At 45.7% G+C, this 20,787-nt stretch overlaps 1 protein-coding gene across 3 annotated transcripts in view; it reads left to right on the forward strand.

The window, feature by feature from the left end:
• ATAD2B (ATPase family AAA domain containing 2B) overlaps window positions 1-20,787 on the forward strand; it is a 790,780-nt gene that overhangs the window by 232,320 nt on the left and 537,673 nt on the right. For all 3 annotated transcript variants that reach the window (XM_085610606.1, XM_085610608.1, XM_085610607.1), the window contains exon 11: window positions 20,490-20,605. In XM_085610606.1, coding sequence (XP_085466732.1) covers window positions 20,490-20,605 — 116 coding nt within the window. The remainder of the gene's footprint in view (window positions 1-20,489; window positions 20,606-20,787) is intronic.

Below are 20,787 nucleotides of genomic sequence, written 5' to 3' on the forward strand. Positions count from 1 at the left end.
AATCTTTTATGTCACATTCTTGCATTAACATTTTCAGGTAATTGAAGAGAAATTATTATATCTTGGTAGACACAAATTAAAAAGGCATACCTGATCAGCAACTCTGAAGAGACAAGTTATTTGTGTGTACTCAAAGGGTGAAAACCGTGTAATGTTAAATCAAAGGTCTCTGGCCAAGTTAAACTCTATCATACGTATAGGCAGCATTATGCTTAAAATACATTTTTGAAAGTTTTACTGTTGCAGAGTGCATTTGAATTCTAACAAAATTCAGAGTAGCGTAATTAAATTTCATGTCCTGACATCTTATTTTCCAAATTGTTGGTACCCAGGTGCCGTCACAATAAACTTCAAAAGGCTGTTTAGTCCTAGCTTTGCCATTTGGTAAGAGAAATGCATACATATTATTATTCTCTCTCTCCCTCTCCCCCACCTGCCACTATTTCAATATTTCTGCCCTAGATAGGCCTTCAGCAATGAGCAGACTTTATGTGCATCCATTCCCTGGGTTCCCTCCCTCAGGAGTTCCTGTGTTGGGGGGTGTTTGATCTTCCAGGCACCTGCCTGGTCACTGACTCAGAGACTGATACTAGAGAATGTAGCTCGGCACCTTAACAGGTGGTTAAATGCAGTCATGGCTAAGGCTTTGGACAAATTGTACATCAAAGAGTTTATACGGCTTAACTCGACCATAAACGTCAGAGCAAATAAAAGAAAACCAAATACAGTATTAAAATTCATAAGACTAAGACAGACGCCCCCAGGTTATTGCAGCATAGATTTGCAAATTTAGCAGCACAAAAATTAAAATTTAACAGCACAACATTTTTAATTTTGCAGCATTGTTGCAGCACTGTGTTTTTTTACTCCTATTCATTCATTTTCAGCCTTAAATCAGTGGAACCTGTTTTAGCATTATTCCACTTTGAATAAGGCATGTTTAAAGTTTCTGCAACTCTATGGAATTACAGCTCCAATCCTAACCTCATGGGAGGGAGCCGTATTCCTCCCTGGGAGGTTCTAGCGCTCATGTATGCAGCCCTGTCATGGCACCACTTTCACCACTCCTCTTCTGGTTTAAGTCACCCAGTCCTTTTCTCTTTCTGGTTTCAGTCACACAGACCACTTCGCTCCCTGGTTTTAGTCATCCAGACCCCTTTGTTCCTGGTTTCAGTCATACAGGTTCCTTTGTTCCCTGGTTTCAATCATACAGACCCCTTGTTCCCTGGTTTGCCATACAGACCCCTTTGTGCCCTGGTTTGTCATACAGACCCCTTTGTTCCCAGGTTTCAGTCACACAGAACACTTCGCTCCCTGGTTTGTCATCCAGACCCCTTTGTTCCTGGTTTCAGTCATACAGGTTCCTTTGTCCCCTGGTTTCAATCATACAGACCCCTTTGTTCCCTGGTTTGTCATACAGACCCCTTTGTTCTCTGGTTTCAGTCACACAGAGCTCTTTGCTCCCTGGTTTCAGTCGCACCGAGCTCTTTGCTCCCTGGTTTCAGTCGCACAGAGCTCTTTGCTCCCTGGTTTCAGTCGCACAGAGCTCTTTGCTCCCTGGTTTCAGTCGCACAGAGCTCTTTGCTCTCTGGCTTCGGTCAGTCTCTGGTTTCAGTCACACAGCCCCCATCGCTCCCTGGATGCAGTCACATAGTCCCCTCTCATGTAGCATTCACTGACTCCCTGCCCCCTCCCACGTCTGATCTGGGCACTCTTCCATGGCCTTGAAAGCTTTAGGATGTATCTCAGCCCCCCACACCTGCTTTCAACCCGTCCTGATGCTGAGAGGCTGTGAAGGGGATCGAGCCGGCAGATTGAAGCCCTTTACACAAAACATTGTGCTCTTAGGTGTAAAGAAGGACATACATGGAAACCGGGTGCAATAGAGAAGCATCTTCCGGTATTTAAATTATTGTACCAGATGTATCTACCTTCGTCACCTGGGGATTTGAATCTGAGATGCATGTTGACCAAGGACGCAAGTTATCCTAAATGCAAATACATTCCGTGCTTTTCAGACTAGATTACCCTGAAGATACTTATTTTTCAGCAAGTAGAAATGCAGGACATCACGCTTTCTAGAAAGAGGGGATGCACAGAAGTGGCAAAATGCCAACAGCTATGTAGACACTCCCAGTGGATTGTGAAATACTTCAGCTTTGAGAGACACATTGATTGCAGACGTCTCCATTTCTTTGAAAGCTTTCTTCACGCGCTTCCGCCTTCTATTATCCTGCCAATCTCAGGTCAGGATCAGCCTGTCGACTGCCGCCATCATAATGACAGAAAGGGAATTCGGCTGTGTTGCACGCCCTGGCCCTTCAGTGGCGATAGTGCGGGTTTCGACAGAATGCCAGCAACTCCCCTCCATTACATATTCAGCCTGTCTTGAAGAACTTTATTTAAAGATCGCACGCTTGGACCGAAATGATGTGCACAGAGTGCATACCCTTTACAAAGTTTGCTAGCGAAGAGCTACTTTGGTTTTCTTCTCTTTCTGTCAGCAGGCAGCTATTAAGTCTGTACAGCGCCACGTAGTGACGCGTACATGTACACAGCCAATAAAATGCCACCATTTTTGTGGCTGTCTGCTGGAAGCCGTTTTTAGCGGCCAAAAAATTACATTTTATGGTCATTGTGCTAGTCAGCTGATTTCGCGATATTTAGCGCATCACGAAATCCTGGAGGGTCTGTGAAATGTCAGACACTTGTTAAAAGTACTAAAAACCGATATAAAAGACTTCTGAACAATAAGAGTAATTAAATGACAATATCGTACCTTTATAGCACTTAACGTGTAATTTAAAACAGCATGTATAGCGGTTTCGTTTCCCAAGCAGTGCAAATAAGCAAAGGCTGCTGCATGAGAGTTAGTTTTTAATGCTCGTAAATTAGGGGGGAGAAACCACACTCTTTGTGCAGTGTAAAATTTGCCAAAAGTGCATAGTGCTTTGTTCTGCTGGGAATTGACAGTGACAGCGGGGAAGAAATGAAAACCACATGCCTTTTACTGGGAAAGCTAGCAAAGTGTATAGTTTGGAGATGAAACGATGTCAGAAGAAACTCGTGCCTCATTTATACGTGCCGGGCGTGCAGGAAAAACCCTAGGTATCTGTTCTAACGGTCCTGCTTTGGTCTCTACCCATGTCCCTTGTACTTTTTGATTAAAGAGGGCTTTCATTTGAGTTAGGGGAATAGTCGAGAGACTATCCTGGTTAAGATGAAATGTTGAGGCACCAAGTCTTTCAAAACTCGTTTTAATGTACTTAAGACATGGAATACCCAGACAGTTGTCCAGCTTCAGACAATCTTGTAAGATTGACCTGCATAGATGGGCTTTTGGGTTTTGCAAGATTCTGTGCCATAACAAAAGTGGTTGTAGCTTGATATGGTGTCCTATATAATCAAGCCCAACCCGTTCATGGCAAAAGGCTGTCGAGGTAGAACATGGAACTTCCAGGAGCCTCCTTATAACTTTGTTCTCTACAATTTGTAGAGATTTGCCACTAATATACCCCCATAAGCCCTCACCAAATGTGGCGACAGACACGCATTTGCTTTTAAAGATGCGAAACATTTCTCTTGGTGGTTAGTGCTTCAGTCATTTGGAGAATCTAAAAACTGCATTAACTGCTCTTTGGAATTGAATGGCTCTTACATTGAGGAGGAATTTCCAATTAAAATCTACTTCGATCGAAATTCCCAAATACGTAAGAGGTGGAGTTTTAATAATTCTCCCGTCCCCCCAAAATAAAAACATTTTAGTCTTGGCTAGTTTGGGGCCACATTTCATTACAAAGGACTTTGTTCGATTTGTGTTTAGTCCTAAACTACTCATAAAACTATTAAATGCATCTAGTAAAATCTGGAGACCATTAGCGGTTTTTGCAATGAAAATGGCGTTGTCTGCATAAAGCAGCACCGGGATTTCTCTCTCGTTGATCTTTGGCAGGTCCTTCCCGTCCGTTATCAGGTGCTCTCCCTGGAAATTAATATAAATTAGAAATAGAAAAGGTGCCTAGAACCAGCCCGGTCTAACTTCAGTGAATGATGGAAAGTCCTTAGATAAATCTCCGTTCATGCTATACCGTACTCTGGCTGTAGTATGTTCATGTAGCCTACTGAGTAGGGATATTATTGCGCTGACAATGCCTAATTGGATCAAACCTTTGGGTGGTCTACCATATCAAAGGCGCATGTTAGGTCTATGAATGTAAGATGGACACATCCTTTTTTGGCCTTAGTATACTTTTGGACGATCAGGGAAGGATGTAAAGATTGTTCGACAGTGCCCAGACCTGGACGAAACCAAACTGTAGGTCTGAGTTTTGGTTGGATTTAATTTATACCCTGAAACCTTCCCAAATGAATAGGCCAAGCTTTCTATCTCCACAATTGCTTGCTCAGGGTCTGAGGTTGCCACCGCCATGTCATCCGCATAGGCTAAAACCCGCACCTGGTGTTGCCCGCAAATCATAGAGTAAATCCTATCACTCATTTCCAACATTACAAGGAACGGGTTAATATACATAGCAAACAGCGGGGAGCAGGGACACCCCTGTCTCCTCCCCATACTGATTTACACAGGCTCTGATTCTCTGCCAATTACACAAATCTTAGCTCGCGGTGATTTATACATAATTTGTATAGCCCTGATGTAGCTTGAACCAAACAATATCCTATGCATGACAGCCCATAAAAATAGCCAGGAGACAGGGTCAAACGCTTTTTAGTGTCGAAAAAGATCAATCCTAACCTGCTGTGTTGTATATTAGCATAATCTATCAATGTGACTACTCTATTATATGGTTGAGTGTGCTCCTGCCAGGTATAAATCCATGCTGGTAAGTAGATACCAAGGGCGTGATAACTCACGCCAGCCTTGTTGCTAGGATGTTCGCGTATACTTTGCCATCGGCATTTAACAGATATATTGGTCTATACGACCCTGGCAAATTTGAGGACTTGTATTTGTTTTTAAAAACCACTATATTAGCCTAATCCCATGGTGGCAGATTCCCAGACTGTGCCTCTTGAAATGTAACCAGCATATCTTCCTTAAGTACTTGAAAGAGTGTTCGATATACCTCGAGTGGCAGCTTCTCTGGTCCTGCTGCTTTCCCACTGGCCAGCGAACCTATAGCCTCCTCGAACTCCTCCATAGTTATCGGAGCATCAAGTAGTACCTTGTCTTCTTGCCTTAATTCCACTAGGTCCAATTGTTGTAAAAATATCTGTCTTGGTGGTTAGATTCATTCTGTGTATACAGTTCTTTGTAAAAAGCACGAAATATTCCCAGGATGCCCTCCATAGTTTCTACTGTGTTTCCAACTGGATCAACCAGTGTAGTTATTTTCTCTGAAGATTGTTTGGCTCGTAACCTTTGTGTCAAGTATCGCCCTGTGGCTTCCCCATATTCATACCTTTCTTCTTTGTACACCTTATACTGACTGGCAATTTCCTTACTCCATAACTTGTTAATTTTAGCTTTACAACACGCAATCTTGGTTCGTATTTCCTTACCTTCTTCTCCCTTCTTTATCACCTGTATGAGTTCCTGATCCACTTTTTTTAACCCCTCCCTACCCCTTCCTAGAAGACCCCCCTCACCCACCACCAAAAGACACCCTCCCCATCCATCCTTACCCCTTCCCCAAAACAGCGGGCACTAGGGCCTGTGGCCCTTGCGATGGGGAGCTGGCTTTCTACCTGATATGTCCCCCCCCCCCCCCCCACCCCCAACCAAATTCTTTCCTTCTTCGAGCAAATACTCTGCCTTAATCAGAAAAAAGAAAATTACATGCATTACTAAGGATCTAGCAAGTCTTTCAACTATGAATCCCTCTTGCATCACCCTTGAAGGACAGATAAGAATAGTCAACTGCGCCCAAAGCTCCGTCTCCATCCGCTTTAGATCTTGTGACAGCAGCATTTTACACAGCCTTTTCTGCCTCCGCCGACTCATTTGCATCTGTCAGAGCTGGGTTGTATTCTACTACTGCCCCTACCTCCCTAGCCTCAACCCCACTTTCCTGTATAGCTTCTGAATTATTTTTAGAGTAGACTTCTGGCAACACCGGCTCCTGAAATGTATCATCAGCCAGGATATTGCCCAAATTTCCTGGTGTTCCTTCTATCATTTTCGCAGCACTCACTTTGGAAGCATGTGGAGCAGTATTTTTCTTTTTTGCCAAAGAATATCTGGGGGACCTTTTTATTGTAGATTCCCTGCTCACCTTGAAACAGTGTGTCTATACTGCACTGTACACCATCTGCAGTCGCCTGCTGCATACCATGCCTGGTAGCTGCACCTCTGTTAAGACGCCGCATCCACCATTACGTGGGTTTTCCCTTCTCTTGCCGATTTGGGAGGCATACCGCTACACCTGAGCCTAGAAGGCCCAGCCTCCTGCAACCGCTGGGCTTGCCGCCTCTGAATAATCTGTGTATTGCAGCACGGTCGAGCCTCTCAATGGACCTGTCACTGAAAAAAAAGCCTTCATTCAGACACCTGCTAACCTTTGCGAGCACCTTTCCAATACCGCTGTTAAGTCTTCAATACTGCCAAGTCCTTGTTCCGCTAACTCCGTGGTTAGCCTTCAGTTTTGCTTCATAGACTAGGAAAGGGGGGAGAGACTGGGAGCTCGCTGCTCACTCGTCGGAGTCGTCGGACGCCATCTTGCCCCTTTGTGGTGTTTTCATTGTGTTACTGTGTGAATGTGTTGCACAAATACTTTACACATTTCCTCTTTAGATAAACCTGACTGTTCTGTGCCAAGCTACATCTTTTAGTGATTAGGGTGGTGGTTCCTGCTTGGACAGAGTGCATACCTCTGCCAAACAGAAACTCCATTTCTAACACCTGCCGGAAAGCGACATATGCATGACAGCTACCTGGTTACCAGTTCACACCTTCCCAAGGCACTATTGCGTGTCATGGAGCTGAACAAAGAGTCACAAGTGGGACAGAGTGCTGGAGTACCTGTTTGCAACCTCATTTTAGTACAGCCTCCAAGAGAAACCAGAGAGATCGCTACAAAATCCATGCACAGCATATGAATCGGGAAAAGTATTCATGCTTCAAAACAAAATAGTTACTTAACAGTAGGAATAGTTTTATAGCTTGAAGAATTTACTGGATTCACATGTGACCCTTCCCCTCCCTGAAAAATGAGGCTAAAAAGAGGGTTAAACACAGCGATACCGTACATCCTCAAGAAGTCAACAAGCAAAAAGGTCACCAAAAATTGAAAAAAGATTCTGAAGATGGCGACCATGCTCACAGGCTTCCGGGGCACACATCTAATGTCACAGAAGGATGGGCTTAGCACTAAATAGCCACAGATGACGGCAAACAAAAAAAAGTGAGAGTTTACAAAAATAAAAAGAGGACTAACAAAAGAATCCCGGATCCAACCACTAGATGGTGGAATAATGCACAGCATGGAATCCTTAAAATTCTTCAAACTGCAGAACTACTCCTACTGAGAAGTAAATATTTCTTTGTCAGGCCTCAAAATGTACTCACCCACTTGCTATGGCGAATGAGATTTTATCAGTTCGAGCTAAATTTAGGACCTACTCATCCATTCTGGTGAGTTGACGAAGAACAAGTGTTCAATTCAGTCAGAACGTGAAGTAGCAATAATGATGCATTTAAATCTTTTTATCTTGTCATTTTTTCTGTGTTCTGAGACCGAGGTAAGATGTCAGTTTATGATTAGTTATCCTCTACTGTCTGCAGAGTTCTAGGATTTTGTAAAGTGAACTGTCTGACCTGCTGTACAAAGTGTGAAATAAAAAGTTGAAGTGTATCAGGTTATTCGCAACACACAATCTGAAAGAAACACGTTCGTTAGATTCCTCACCTTAGAATATCCCCAGACGTCAGGCTGAATCTGGAAAGATTTTCGTCAGCAATACCCTTGGGTATTGCTAGGCGTCGTCTGTGGCTCCGCGTCCGTCGTCGGCGTCGTGCGCGTGATGACATCGTCGGAGTACTTGGACGCCGTCCTCGCGCGCTGACGTCAGTTCTTCTTTTTTCACGCCAGACAGCTCCGATCCGGGAAGAGCATACCCTTTTAGTCGGACCGACGCCGTCTGGCGCCGCACCCGACGCCAATGGTTGGCAATTTAATCTTACGCCTGGCTCTGATCATTCCACCTGTTTACCAGGAATCGGATGACGGTGACGACTGGGAGGGGTCTGAGGACCCTCTGGCCCGGCAGGGCCAGTTATCTCAGGACTGGGCAGACGAGCTGGGGGATGCCAGTGGTCTTGACACCTCCCCTGACACTGGCTTCATCTCTCCTCCGACCGTGGCTTCGGAGGAAGGTGCTGCATTTTCTGTGGTGCTGCGCAAGGCGGCCGAAGCCCTTGGGCTGCAGCTACCTGCTGTGGCCGTGAGGACTAACCTCCTCACTGAAGTGCTCCAACCATCAGCAAGCTCCTCGGAGCCTCTGCTGCACTTTAATGAAGCACTGGTTGACGTTCTGAAGGGCACCTGGTCCAAGCCCTCCACAGTACCTCCCGTGGACCGGAACGTGGCCCGGCGCAACCGCCCTCCACCGGGCGACCCCAGTTTTCTGTCCATGCACTCCACGCCCGAGAGCCTGGTTATTCTCTACTTCCCAGACCTCCTTCCCATCCGCTCCCCCGGATCGGGACGCCAAGAGACTCGAACAGTTTGGTAAGAAGCTGTTCTCCTCCCTTAGTTTGGGATTGCGGTCTATTAACACCACTTGTCTTTTGGACTGTTACTCCCACTCCCTGTGGGATACGGTGGAGGATGTGCAGCCCCAGTGTCCGGAGGAGGCCCGGACACGGCTCGCCCAGGCTCTTGCCGAGGGGCGGGATGCAGCGCGGCATGCAATCCGATGTTAACTGGACACTACGGACTCACTGGGTAGGGCAATGCCGACCACGGTGGCGCTTCGTCGCCACGCCTGGCTGCGGTCCACAAGTTTTTCTGGGGATGTCCAGAGCACCCTCATGGACATGCTCTTCGATGGCAGTCCCCTTTTTGGCGACAAAGCGGATAGTGCGCTGGAGCGCTTTAAGGACTCCAGGGCTACAGCCAAGTCCTTGGGCCTCTCGGTCCGCGTCCGCAAACTTCCACTTTTCGCCCCTTTCATGGCGCAGGAAGGGGCGCCCCCTCCCGTCCGCCTAGCCACAGGCCGCAGAACCAACCTCCACGCGGTCGCGGACGTGGCTTCTGCCAAGGCGGTACAGGGGGACAACGTGCCGGTCCGTCCACATCTACCCCAGCAGAATCCGCCTCAAAGCCCTGCTAGTCCGTGCTTTTAGGCCCATTCCACGCCAGTGGGAGGCAGAGTTCGCCATCACCTGCTCCACTGGCGTTCCATCACGTCGGACAGTTGGGTGCTGCAAATCGTCCGAAGGGGCTACTCCCTCCCCTTCGAAGCGACCCCTCTAGCCATGCCACCGCAGTACCACCCCATGTTGGGGGTTCACTTGAAACTTCTACAGGAGTAAGTTACGGCCCTCTTGGCCAAGGGGGCCATCGAGCGCGTTCCTAGTCCAGAAGTAGGTCGTGGTTGTTGTTCCCACTACTTTCTGGTTCCCAAGAAGGGCAAAGGAGGCCTACGCCCTATCTTGGACCTCCGGAGCGTCAACGCCATCCTCTGGAAGGAGAAGTTCAAGATGCTCACCTTAGCTCAGGTTCTGGCTGCCCTAGACCCTGGAGACTGGATGGTAGCGTTGGACTTGCAGGACGCCTATTTCCACATCCCCGTCCTGCCGCCCCACCGGCGTTACCTACGGTTCACGGTGGGCCAAGATCATTTTCCGTTTACCATGCTCCCCTTCGGCCTCACCAGTGCCCCTGGGGTGTTCATGAAAGTGATGGCGGTGGTCGCAGCTCATCTGCGCAGATTGGGGGTTCCAGTCTTCCCCTATCTCGACGACTGGTTGTTGAAGGCGGGCTCGCCCCAGGCAGTTGTCTCCCACCTCCAGACCACGGCCGACCTCTTGCATTTGCTGGGGTTCTCCCTCTGTCAGGGGAAGTGTAGTGCAGGTGTTCACGGACAATACCACCGCCATGTGGTATTGCAACAAACAGGGCGGGGTGGGGTCGTGGACCCTTTGTCAGGAGGCTCTACGCCTCTGGACATGGATGGAACATCAGGGCATCACCCTGGTGGTTCAACATCTGGCGGGCTCTCTGAACGCCAGAGCAGACGAACTCAGCCGCCGGTGCATGATGGATCACGAATGGCGTCTAAACTCGGACGTGGCGCAAGGCCTCTTTCAGCAGTGGGGAGAGCCTTGGTTAGATTTATTCGCCACCGAAGAGAACGCGCAATGTCAGCAGTTCTGCGCGTTGGAGTTTCCAAGGCGGCACTCGCTTGGGAACGCCTTTCGTCGCGAGTGGAGTTGCGGTCTGTTGTACGCCTTTCCGCCTATACCACTTCTGCCCAGAGTGCTGAAGAAGATCAGGCGCGACCGGGCCCAAGTCATCTTGGTGGCTCCGGATTGGGCACGAAGGTACTGGTATCCCGAGCTACTCAGTCTGTCAATCGATCCCCCGATACGACTGCATCTTCGGGAGGACCTTCTGTCGCAGCAGCAGGGGACGGTGCTCCACCCGAACCTGTCCAGTCTCCACCTCCATGCGTGGAGATTGAGCGGCAACAGTAGATGCCATTTGACTTGCCTCCTGAAGTCTGCGATGTGATTCTGGCATCCAGGCGTCCCTCCACAAAATCGGTGTACGCCTGCCGGTGGAACAAATTTGTGGCATGGTGCACAGCAAAGGCTGTGGATCCCCTTTCCGTCTCTCTTTCTGAGGTTCTCCTCTTTCTTCTTTCCATGGCCCAGCAGGGCTCTGCTCTGGGCACTCTTAAAGGTTATCTTTCTGCTATCTCTGCTTTCTTACGGCTTCCCGATCAGCCTTCTCTTTTCAAATCCCCTGTTGTTTCTCGCTTCTTCAAGGGCATTACTCACATGTTTCCTCCTGTTCCTTTCGTAATGCCTCAGTGGGATTTGAATCTGCTATTGACGTATCTGATGTGCGCTCCCTTTGAGCCACTTCATAATCGTCCCCTACGTCTGTTGACGCTCAAGACTGCTTTCCTGGTTGCCATCACCTCAGCTAGGAGGGTGAGTGAGCTCCAGGCTCTCTCTTCGAAGCCTCCTTTTCATTCGGTCCATACCGGACAAAGTTGTACTCAGGACTCGTCCATCCTTTCTCCCTAAGGTGGTAACTGCCTTTCACATCGGGCAGTCTGTTACGTTGCCCACCTTCTTTCCGCCTCCGCATCCTTCGAAGGAGGAAGAGAGGCTCCACCGTCTGGACCCAAAACGGGTGCTGTCCTTTTATTTGGACCGCACCAAGCAGTTGCGGGTGGACGACCAACTCTTTGTTGGCTACGTGGGCGCTAAGAAGGGGCGGGCGGTGCACAAGCGAACCATCTCTCAGTGGGTCGTTTTGTGTATCAAGGCCTGTTACTCCTCAGCCCAAAAGGAACCTCCTGTAGGGCTGAGGGCCCATTCCACTCGGGCCACAGCGGCGACAACTTCCCTGGGCCGGGGAGTCCCCTTGCAGGACATTTGTCAGGCAGCAATGTGGGCCTTGCTGCACACGTTTGCCAAACATTATTACTTGGACAGCCAAGTCCGGAAAGACGGCTTCTTTGGCCGTTCTGTTCTTCAGGACTTTCTGGTGAGATCTTGGTTTGCAGACCCACAACCGGGGTTGGTATTGCTGGGGTATCTATTCTAAGGTGAGGAATCTAACTAACATGTTTCTTTCAGATGAACAAGTTACTTACCTTCGGTAACGATGTATCTGTAAGAAACATTAGTTAGTTAGATTCCTCACCGACCCACCCATCCTCCCCGTTCTGCGAACTGATATCTAGGGTTAAGGTTATCCTTTTCAGGGCCCTAGACTTTTTTGGCACCAGTGTCGGTCTCTTGCATGGCTCTGTGTTCCTGGCGCGGAAAACTATGTACAAGAACTGACGTCAGTGCGCGAGGGCGGCGTCGAAGTACTCTGACGTCATTCCGGCGCACAACGCCGACGACGAATGCGGAGCCGCAGACGACGCCTAGCGACACGCAAGGGGTATTGCTGGCGAAAAATCTTTCCGGATCCAGCCTGACGCCTGGGGATATTCTAAGATGAGGAATCTAACTAACTAATGTTTCTTACAGATATATCATTACCGAAGGTAAGTAACTTGTTCTTTAAATTGCTTATAAGTCAACTGTGCAATCATTTAAAAATGTATTTCAGTAGTTGTGAAAGCCTGTTTTTTGTACTTCTATGTGATGAAAAAAATATTTTAATAGATGAAAAACATATCAAAACTCTTTACTTGGTTATGTTCAAATGATAAATGTTTTCTGGAACCCAATTTTCACAGATTATTATAAATGCTCTAAATAGTTATATCAGTAAAACTGCACAGTAGTAGGAAGATTTGTGGCCATTTCTTGGAAATTTACTGTCTGTAAATGACAGTGCGCTACCACATCATGCTTTAGTAATATATTTATCAAAAGTGAGTTTTAAACATGAACTGAGAAACACTCCTGCATCTGCCCTTATGGCAATTCTATTAGTAAACTGAGAGGCAATTCAGGGATCTTATGTACCCTATATATGGGCTAAATTCTTATTACACAACGAGCATACGTTTAGTCTATTTAATCAAACAAAAGAGTTTTGCTTTGTACAGCGGAAATGTTGAACACACATGTTTGAAGGTGCATTCATGTGAGAATGAAGAAAAAGGCGACTCTGAAATAAAATATTTGCCAATGATCACACAATTTGAGACCAGTCTATGGGTCAAGTACATTACAATTAGGTCGAGCATGTTATTCAAGTTACTCAACCTGCAGGTCTAGCAAAATTGTTATGATTTTTCGAGGCCTGTTTGTGTTTGGTAAACCACACTGAAATCCCTAGGCTTGGCTTACAAATACACTGGAGACAATTTGTAGGCAATTGCTTATGGAATTACCTCATTTCAAGGTTTTTGAATGCTGAATCCACGTTGGAAAATCAAGTTTGGAGATTATGTAGAGTAGGGTCATGTGAAGTCCATCTCCGACCTTCAGGAAAAACGAGTTGTACAAGACTGATGTGTGTATGTATCAGTAGAGAAAACACATACTGCACTATGTAAAGGAACTAGAGACTGTCTTAAAACATATTTTTATAATTCTTATATAGCAGTGATTGTTGTTGAAAACCTATCAAACGACTCAACAATGCAGGGCATTGTCAGAATGTTTAGTTTACTTCAAGGATTTTAGGGAAGGATGTGATTGAGAGGGTGTGACACAATGAGAAAGAAAGGTGTGTAGCTCTTGGGAAGTTTCAGTTTCCTCAGATGTATGCTACATAGAAACAAGTGCTTCAATCACACTTGCTATAATTGGGAAAATCTCAGGGAGGTGTGTTGTAGCCTAATTTCCAATTGTCATACATGTTTTACTAAGGTTTTTTCATTCTGTTTGGAGCTCTCTTATTCCTCAGATTTTAGAAGTGTGTACTGATGACTATTACAATGGTGAAGTTATAAATTCTCGACTTAAACCCAAACAAGTACTTCTCGGATTGTTCGAGGAGCTAGAAAAATCTGAGTTTGAAATGGATTACTCTGGGTATGGTAATGACAAGTGAAAACAAGCACTGGCAATTCAGTAGGTCTCGCATTTACGAGAGTTTGAGCTATTGGCTTTGTAAATGACAATGCCTTTTATTTATGAGTTGTTTTTAAAACAGATCAATAAAAGGGATTGTCATTTACAATGCCAATAGCTTAAACTCTCGCAAATGCAAGACCTATTGCATTGCAAATCCATTTGTGCCATATATATTTTAAAGCGTTAGGAGAGTATTGCTGGCAGGACAAAGCTATTTGAGAAAATAGTGCTCGGAGACTGTAATTAAAGCCTACCGAGTAACACCACAAGTAACAGGGTGTCGCCATGGGAGGTTATAAAATGAGACAAGGCGGTACTAAGGAGGGACTACTATGCCTATTGACCAATGAACAGCCACAGTTTGCAGTGAACAATGACACAAGCCATTGAAAAATATGGGCGGAGAGTGGGCGGAGCTTCAAGCCCCTACCTGATACAACATGCCTCGCAGAGCAGCACATGCACTGCCCAGGCTCGACTTAAAAAAAAAAAAAAAAATTAACTTATTATATAAAAAAGCTGAAATTTACATTCAGTGATCTTGGCCTGATGCATGACTTACCATACCATACCTCCTGGAAATTGGGAAAGGCGATCTGTATGGTCTTCAACTACATTCATGTATGAGTTATCATACAGTATGGCTACATATATTCATAAACAGTAGTTCACCTCTCCCATTCTAAGACTATTCTGAAATCGTTGGCGAGTTTTTTTGTTCCCAGTTTATATGCCTACATCAATGTGGAAGGTGAACACTGCTAACAAGACACAAGACTTCTGTTATCTTTTGAGATAATGCGCAGTTGACATTAAGCATTTATCTTGGAAGACTGAATCAATGAAATTAAATTTTTTAACTTAGAGGACTCTCTGAAAGCTTTCAGTGACTAGATTCATTCACATACTTCCAGATCAGCCATACCGTGTCACCTACATTTTTGTCTTCAGAATTCCTGTGCACCGCAGACTGTGAGGAGTTTCATTATTCAGAGCCTGGCAAACAATTCCCTTTTTTCCGTTATTGGCATTTGTTTATTTAGTTAAAGTACATCTCTAATCTAAGTAATGAAGCATCATATAGACAGGGTTGTGCATACAACTGTCAATAGACTTCTACCACTCGTAATAATACCATGTGGTCAAACATGCCAAAGTGCAGGTGCCAAAGATTGACAAGCTGGGAAGACCATGACTGGGAGAACACCATGGGCTTTTCTGAGGCACTGCTTGCGCATTGTTGCCCACATCAAAGACATAAGTGGAAGAGGTGGTTCTAAAAAATTGATTCCATTAAAGAAAACTCTTCACAATCCCATTGTCCCAAGTGATACCATGTTGCAAGGATTTTGCTCAGGAACAGACCTATGCTTGGGACAATCGAGCACCAGCTTGAGGGAATTAAGTCACCATGCCACATCATCCGACTAGCTTATAGTCCCTCACTTGCCCTCCTAACTTTTCCAGATAGACAAGTGATTTGGCACCCCAGAACACAACCCTCTCGACCCTCTCCGGGATTGTGGTACCAGGTCACCCCCTTACATTCTCTCTCACACTTGTCCATAATAAATAGAAGAGACATGAAGTAAGTTTACAATATTTATATAAAGTATCATGTTCTAATATGCATTAATTGCGCCACAACCAGAAAACAGACGCAAGTCAGTAATGTAATTAGCATTATTAGCAGACCATATACAATAAAAACCCCTGTCATAATATGTGACAGATTCACCTGAACCCACCCTCACTACAAAAACAATGTGATTATAGATCCCTGGACTTGGTGGCGGACCCCATACCTTAGCACATATAGATAGTTGCTCTACATCCCAGCTGATGTAGCCCTCTTGTCTCAGGACTTTTGCTCTGTCTGCAAGTCCCGGGTTATATTCAAAAATGTGTTCAAAAACAGCAGCTTGTTTTCTCTATTATGTCTAGGTGCTAGTGTCTTACTACAGAGAATAACAAGGAGCAATGTTGGTTAACCTTGCCTAGGCTGTTCGGACTCAATCCCAGGAAAATAACAAAATATAAAACCATGTGTTGACTAGGTGGGAAAATAGTGTGTCCCAAAAAAAAAGCGTAATATTTGGTGAAGTGTACAATGCAAAAGCTGCCTACAGCATTCATAATTAGGCTAACATAGGGAAAACGACAATGGGCCACGTAGGAAACACATGACAGCCACTTACTGTTAAAAGTATGTGCCACCCTGAAGAAAGTAATTTACCTATAGCTAATGTTCTCCACCATTTTGTTGACGTGTGCTTCAGCCTTACATTCTTGTGGGTACTTTTTTCATGCTATAAAATGTCTTACTGGCTCCTCAGAAATGGTTTCGAATTCCTTTCTTAGGCTAAGACTAAGCAGCTCCAAGTATGATCTGAATGAATTTCAGAAGCTCAATCAATCAATCAGTGACACTTATAAAGCGCGCTACATACCCGTAGGGTCTCAAGGCGCTGGGGGGGGGGGGGTGCCGCTACTGCTCGAATAGCCAGGTCTTCAGCTTCTTCCTGAAGGAGAGGTGGTCTTGGGTCAGGCGCAGGTCGGTCAGGAGGGAGTTCCAGGTCTTGGCGGCCAGGTAGGAGAAGGACCTTCCTCCTGTAGTCGCTCTTCGGATGCGGGGGACGGCGGCGAGGGCGTGGTTGGCTGATCGGAGGTGGCGCGTGGGAGCGTAGAAGTTGACTCGGCTGTTGAGGTAGCTCGGGCCTTGGTCGTGTAGGGCTTTGTGTGCGTGGGTGAGGAGGCGGAAGGTGATTCTCTTGTTGACGGGGAGCCAGTGAAGGTCTCTCAGATGTCCGGAGATGTGGCTGGATCGTGGGATGTCGAGGATGAGTCTGGCTGAGGCGTTCTGGATCCGCTGGAGTCTCTTCTGGAGCTTGGCGGTGGTACCGGCGTAGAGGGCGTTACCATAGTCCAGTCGGCTGGTGACGAGGGCCTGGGTGACGGTCTTCCTGGTCTCTGTGGGGATCCACCAGAAGATCTTCCGAAGTATGCGTAGGATGTTGAAGCACGCCGAGGAGACGTTGTTGACCTGCCTGGTCATGGAGAGGGAGGAGTCCAGGATGAAGCCCAGGTTGCGTGCATGGTCTGTCGGTTTGGGTGCGGTGCCCAGGGCGGGAGGCCACCAGGAGTCGTCCCAGGCGGAGGGTGAGGAGCCCAGGATGAGAACCTCCGTCTTGTCCGAGTTCCGGTAGGTAACAACGTTACATTGCCCAGGATTTCCAGCATGGTGACACAAAATATATGTAAGAAGCATGACCATCTATATATTACACCAATGTTCAAGAACGAATCTACATTTAAGTACATTTTAATCTTATTACTGCCTTGTCAAAAATGGATGCTATCACAAGTGTACCTCCAGTGCACATTCATCATCTAGCACTGCAACATCATTCCTCGTGTCCGTCTTTGTATCCCAACACAAGATTATGAAGAAGGTGTAGTCCCATGGGTCAAGATATATACAAAAAAAAAAGGACTAGAAAATTATTTCCCTAGTATTTAATCCCTTCAATATGGGTTTTGTGCACAGCCAGTTAGGTTTATTTGTAAAAGAAATGCAATCCTTTTCATCCACCAACAAATTCACTTGCTTAGATTTGGACCACCATGGCTCTGCCCCGATTTTGCAACAATAGAACTTTAACAAGGAGTTTCTAGCATGATGCAGTACTCCAGTGATTTTCTACTTAGATGTTTTCCTTTTTCTACACTGTGCTAAGGATCTTTGAACGATTGTCATCGTTTTTGACAATTTGACTTTTCTTCTTTTATAAAGTGTATTCGGTGTTCACTAGCAGGGTTTACCTCAATCTTCAAGAGTGAAACTAAATTAAACAATTCTTCGAAATGCCAACACCAACTGCCTGAATGTGAATGCTTCACCTCCCTTCATGTTCAGGACTGGATAATTCAGCCTGATAAGAAATCTGGTGCATGGAGGTGATTGATAACCTATGGGAAATGGCTTCTGAACACCCACACTAATAAACATGAGATCTCCACTGTGTATCATTTATTTTTAACTATGTTTATTGCCCCGCCAAGACCCTGACACAAACTAGATGGGAAAGGTAATTGGAAAAGCCTTTGACAGGTAAGAAATTGACCAAAATCTATGGTAGAGCTTGCATATCCTCTAGAGCCTGCCACATCAAACACATGCAGTACAAGTTAGTACACTATTGGTGGAGAACGTCACAGAAACTAGCAGAGTGGGACAGAAGAAATGAGGTTACTTGTTGGTGTGGCTGTGATGTACTGGGTACATTAACACATCTTTTATGGCTTTGTCCGAAGTTGAAGAGGTATTTGAATGTAGTACTGTTGGTCTTAGAAGCAGCTTTTGAAACCCAAGCCCAAGATTCATATTGCTGGATGCCTTCCACCCTCCCCCCATCTAGGAAAAATGTAATACGAGTTCCTTAGAGGCAAGTGTCATACGAGTCCCTTAGAGGCAAATGTCATACGAGTCCCTTAGAGGCAAATGTCATACGAGTCCCTTAGAGGCAAATGTCATACGAGTCCCTTAGAGGCAAACTACTCATCCAAGCTCTTGCAGTGGGAATTCAGACAGTGTTGACAAAAGTGGAACACACAATCCCCGCTGTGTCATGAAGACTGGCTCTATAAAATGTGGAATGTGCTGGCCATACAATATAGCACTCAACACATAGAGCAGAGGCACAAAACAGATGATACAGACTGGGCCCTGTTCATTACCATCTTGTCTACAGAATATAGAGAGAGGTTTCAACCTAGCTACCTTAGAGTCCTCCGAGATGAAACAGATCTGTAACAAACTAGCCTAGCTCCAGATGTCAAAAATCTTTATCCAAATTGGCTTCTTTGACAAATGATCCTGAGTAATTGTATTTGGCCAAGGAAGTAACATTGTTATATTGCAAACTGTTCTTCATATTTAAGCGATGAGAATGGAGGGAGTTCTCATGTTCAGCTTCAAAGCCCCTCGCCGTTTGGTGGATGGACGCAATGGTATGTGTTTCCAATTACCTATAAATAGTTTTCATGTTAAATTCTTCAGATTCTGCCTGGTTTGATTTACACTGCTATTGTTCGAGCTGCCATCAGACTCTTTTCAGTAAAGCCTTGCTTTGCATTTCATGGGGTTTTAGGGTAGCCTAGACTGCTATTGAATTCCACTTGGCAGCCTTCGTAACACTACCGGCAACTTTGGACACTTCCTTGAAACACAATCACTCAGCCCTCCATACATTTAACATGTAATAATGTGTATAGCATGGGTGCAACACGGAAAGTCAAAATTTAAAACCGAGGAATGCTGATGTTAACACAAAGGGTCGGCATGGCTCTTAGACCTGTTCAGGAAAACGTGCTTCTCAGATGCAGACAGGGTGGCACTCAGCAACCAACTAAGATTGTACTTGAGCACCAGAGTGATAGTTGAAGCTGCAGTACCTCATGCTGTGCATGCAGGTGTCGAAGTCAGATTTGGTTTATTTAGGCTATGCTGTATTGGAGTGTGTACTTGAAGCCCCGCCCATATTTGTCATTGGCTTGTGTCATTGTCCTTCGTAAATGCTGGCTTCTGATTCAGTATTAGGCTTGTTAGTCTCTCCTTAGTACCGCCTTGTCTTCATTTGTAACCTCCCATGAGGACTGGCCCTTTTACTTCTGTTGTTAACCTCGCCCCCTTCTCCCCCAGCGCCTTGAGACCCTCATGGGTGAGTAGCACGCTTGACAATTCCCTGATTGATTGGCAGGGTACGTCGTCTTTAGTCTGTAAGCACTATTTTCTTTTATGAGTTTCTCTTACTGCTGGAGGATCTCTTGTGTGGAGTTGTGACCGTCTTGTTTATTTAACTCGTAGCATTGGCCATGGGAGACAGAAGGGGGCAGGTCAGCGATGCCTTCAAGCATTTGGAATGCAGTAGGTCTCGTATTTCCGAGAGTTTAAGCTGTTGGCATTTTAAATGACAGTGCTTTTTGTTTATGTTTTAGAAACCAAAACATAAATAGAAGGCAATGCCATTAGCTCAAACTTGCATAAACGTGAGACCTTTTGCATTGCAGATGCTTGTTTATTAACCTCGTCTGCATCTTCATGAGCATGAGTGGCATAGCCACAGTGAGACCAAGTAAAGGCACAGGAGTGTCACAAGCCGCAGCTCATCAGGCAGGGAAGCAAACAGGTGAGCTGGAAGTGTAAGTTGGTTGGTCATGGGACATTTGCACTGTACATACAGCCGTTTGGGACTCAAAACTGACCTTTGTTTGGGGTTTGAAGGGGAAGCACTGGACAAGCCGGGGGGAGGGAGGAAACTGGGGGGGGGGGGGAAGCAGCACACGGGAGAGAGATAGCAAGAGAACGCATGCGCTCCCCTGGAGTGCTTAAGTAATAGTAAAGCAGTAGTTTCCTGAATGAATGCTATGTCTGCAGTAGAAGAACACCAGACAGAACACTGCAAGGCGAAAATGCTCCTGGGTGGGACAGACGTAAAAACAGGGAGAAAAGTTGTCGACAACTGAGGTACACAAGGAAGACATCCCAATATGAGCAAGTGATATCACCACAAACCCACTCTTAGAATATTGGTATATTGTATGCAAAAGGTGTGCCAAAAAAACACCTAAGGCTGTTTGTAGCCCGACCAAAATAATCAAGGTTTGAGAGCAGACATGCCCCGTAGTCGAACAAAAAAAAACTTGTCACTACTGGTGAAAAATATTCAGTTCTAAAGCGGTTGGTAGACATTTTTATATTAATTATTTTAACTTTGAACAACCAGTTTAATATTTATTTTTCTTTTAGGTACGTTTTGATAGTATTGGTGGATTACGCCATCATATCCATGCACTTAAGGAAATGGTTGTGTTTCCGCTTCTTTACCCAGAAATCTTTGAAAAGTTCAAAATTCAGCCTCCCAGGTATGGAGTTAAGTCGTAACCGAAAATGTATAAAGGTCCTAATGAAACACGCATTATGAAGTTAACTTATGCATGTAATTGAGCACACCTTGCATAGCAATTGACTCATGGGTGTGCTATTTTGTCTTGTTTTTCCAGGTAGTCGAAGTCAACAAATGTGCGATTTTTGTACTGAGCCTCGT

The sequence above is a fragment of the Triturus cristatus genome, chromosome 6, assembly GCF_964204655.1.
Source record: "Triturus cristatus chromosome 6, aTriCri1.1, whole genome shotgun sequence".
NCBI classification, from domain to species: domain Eukaryota; kingdom Metazoa; phylum Chordata; class Amphibia; order Caudata; family Salamandridae; genus Triturus; species Triturus cristatus.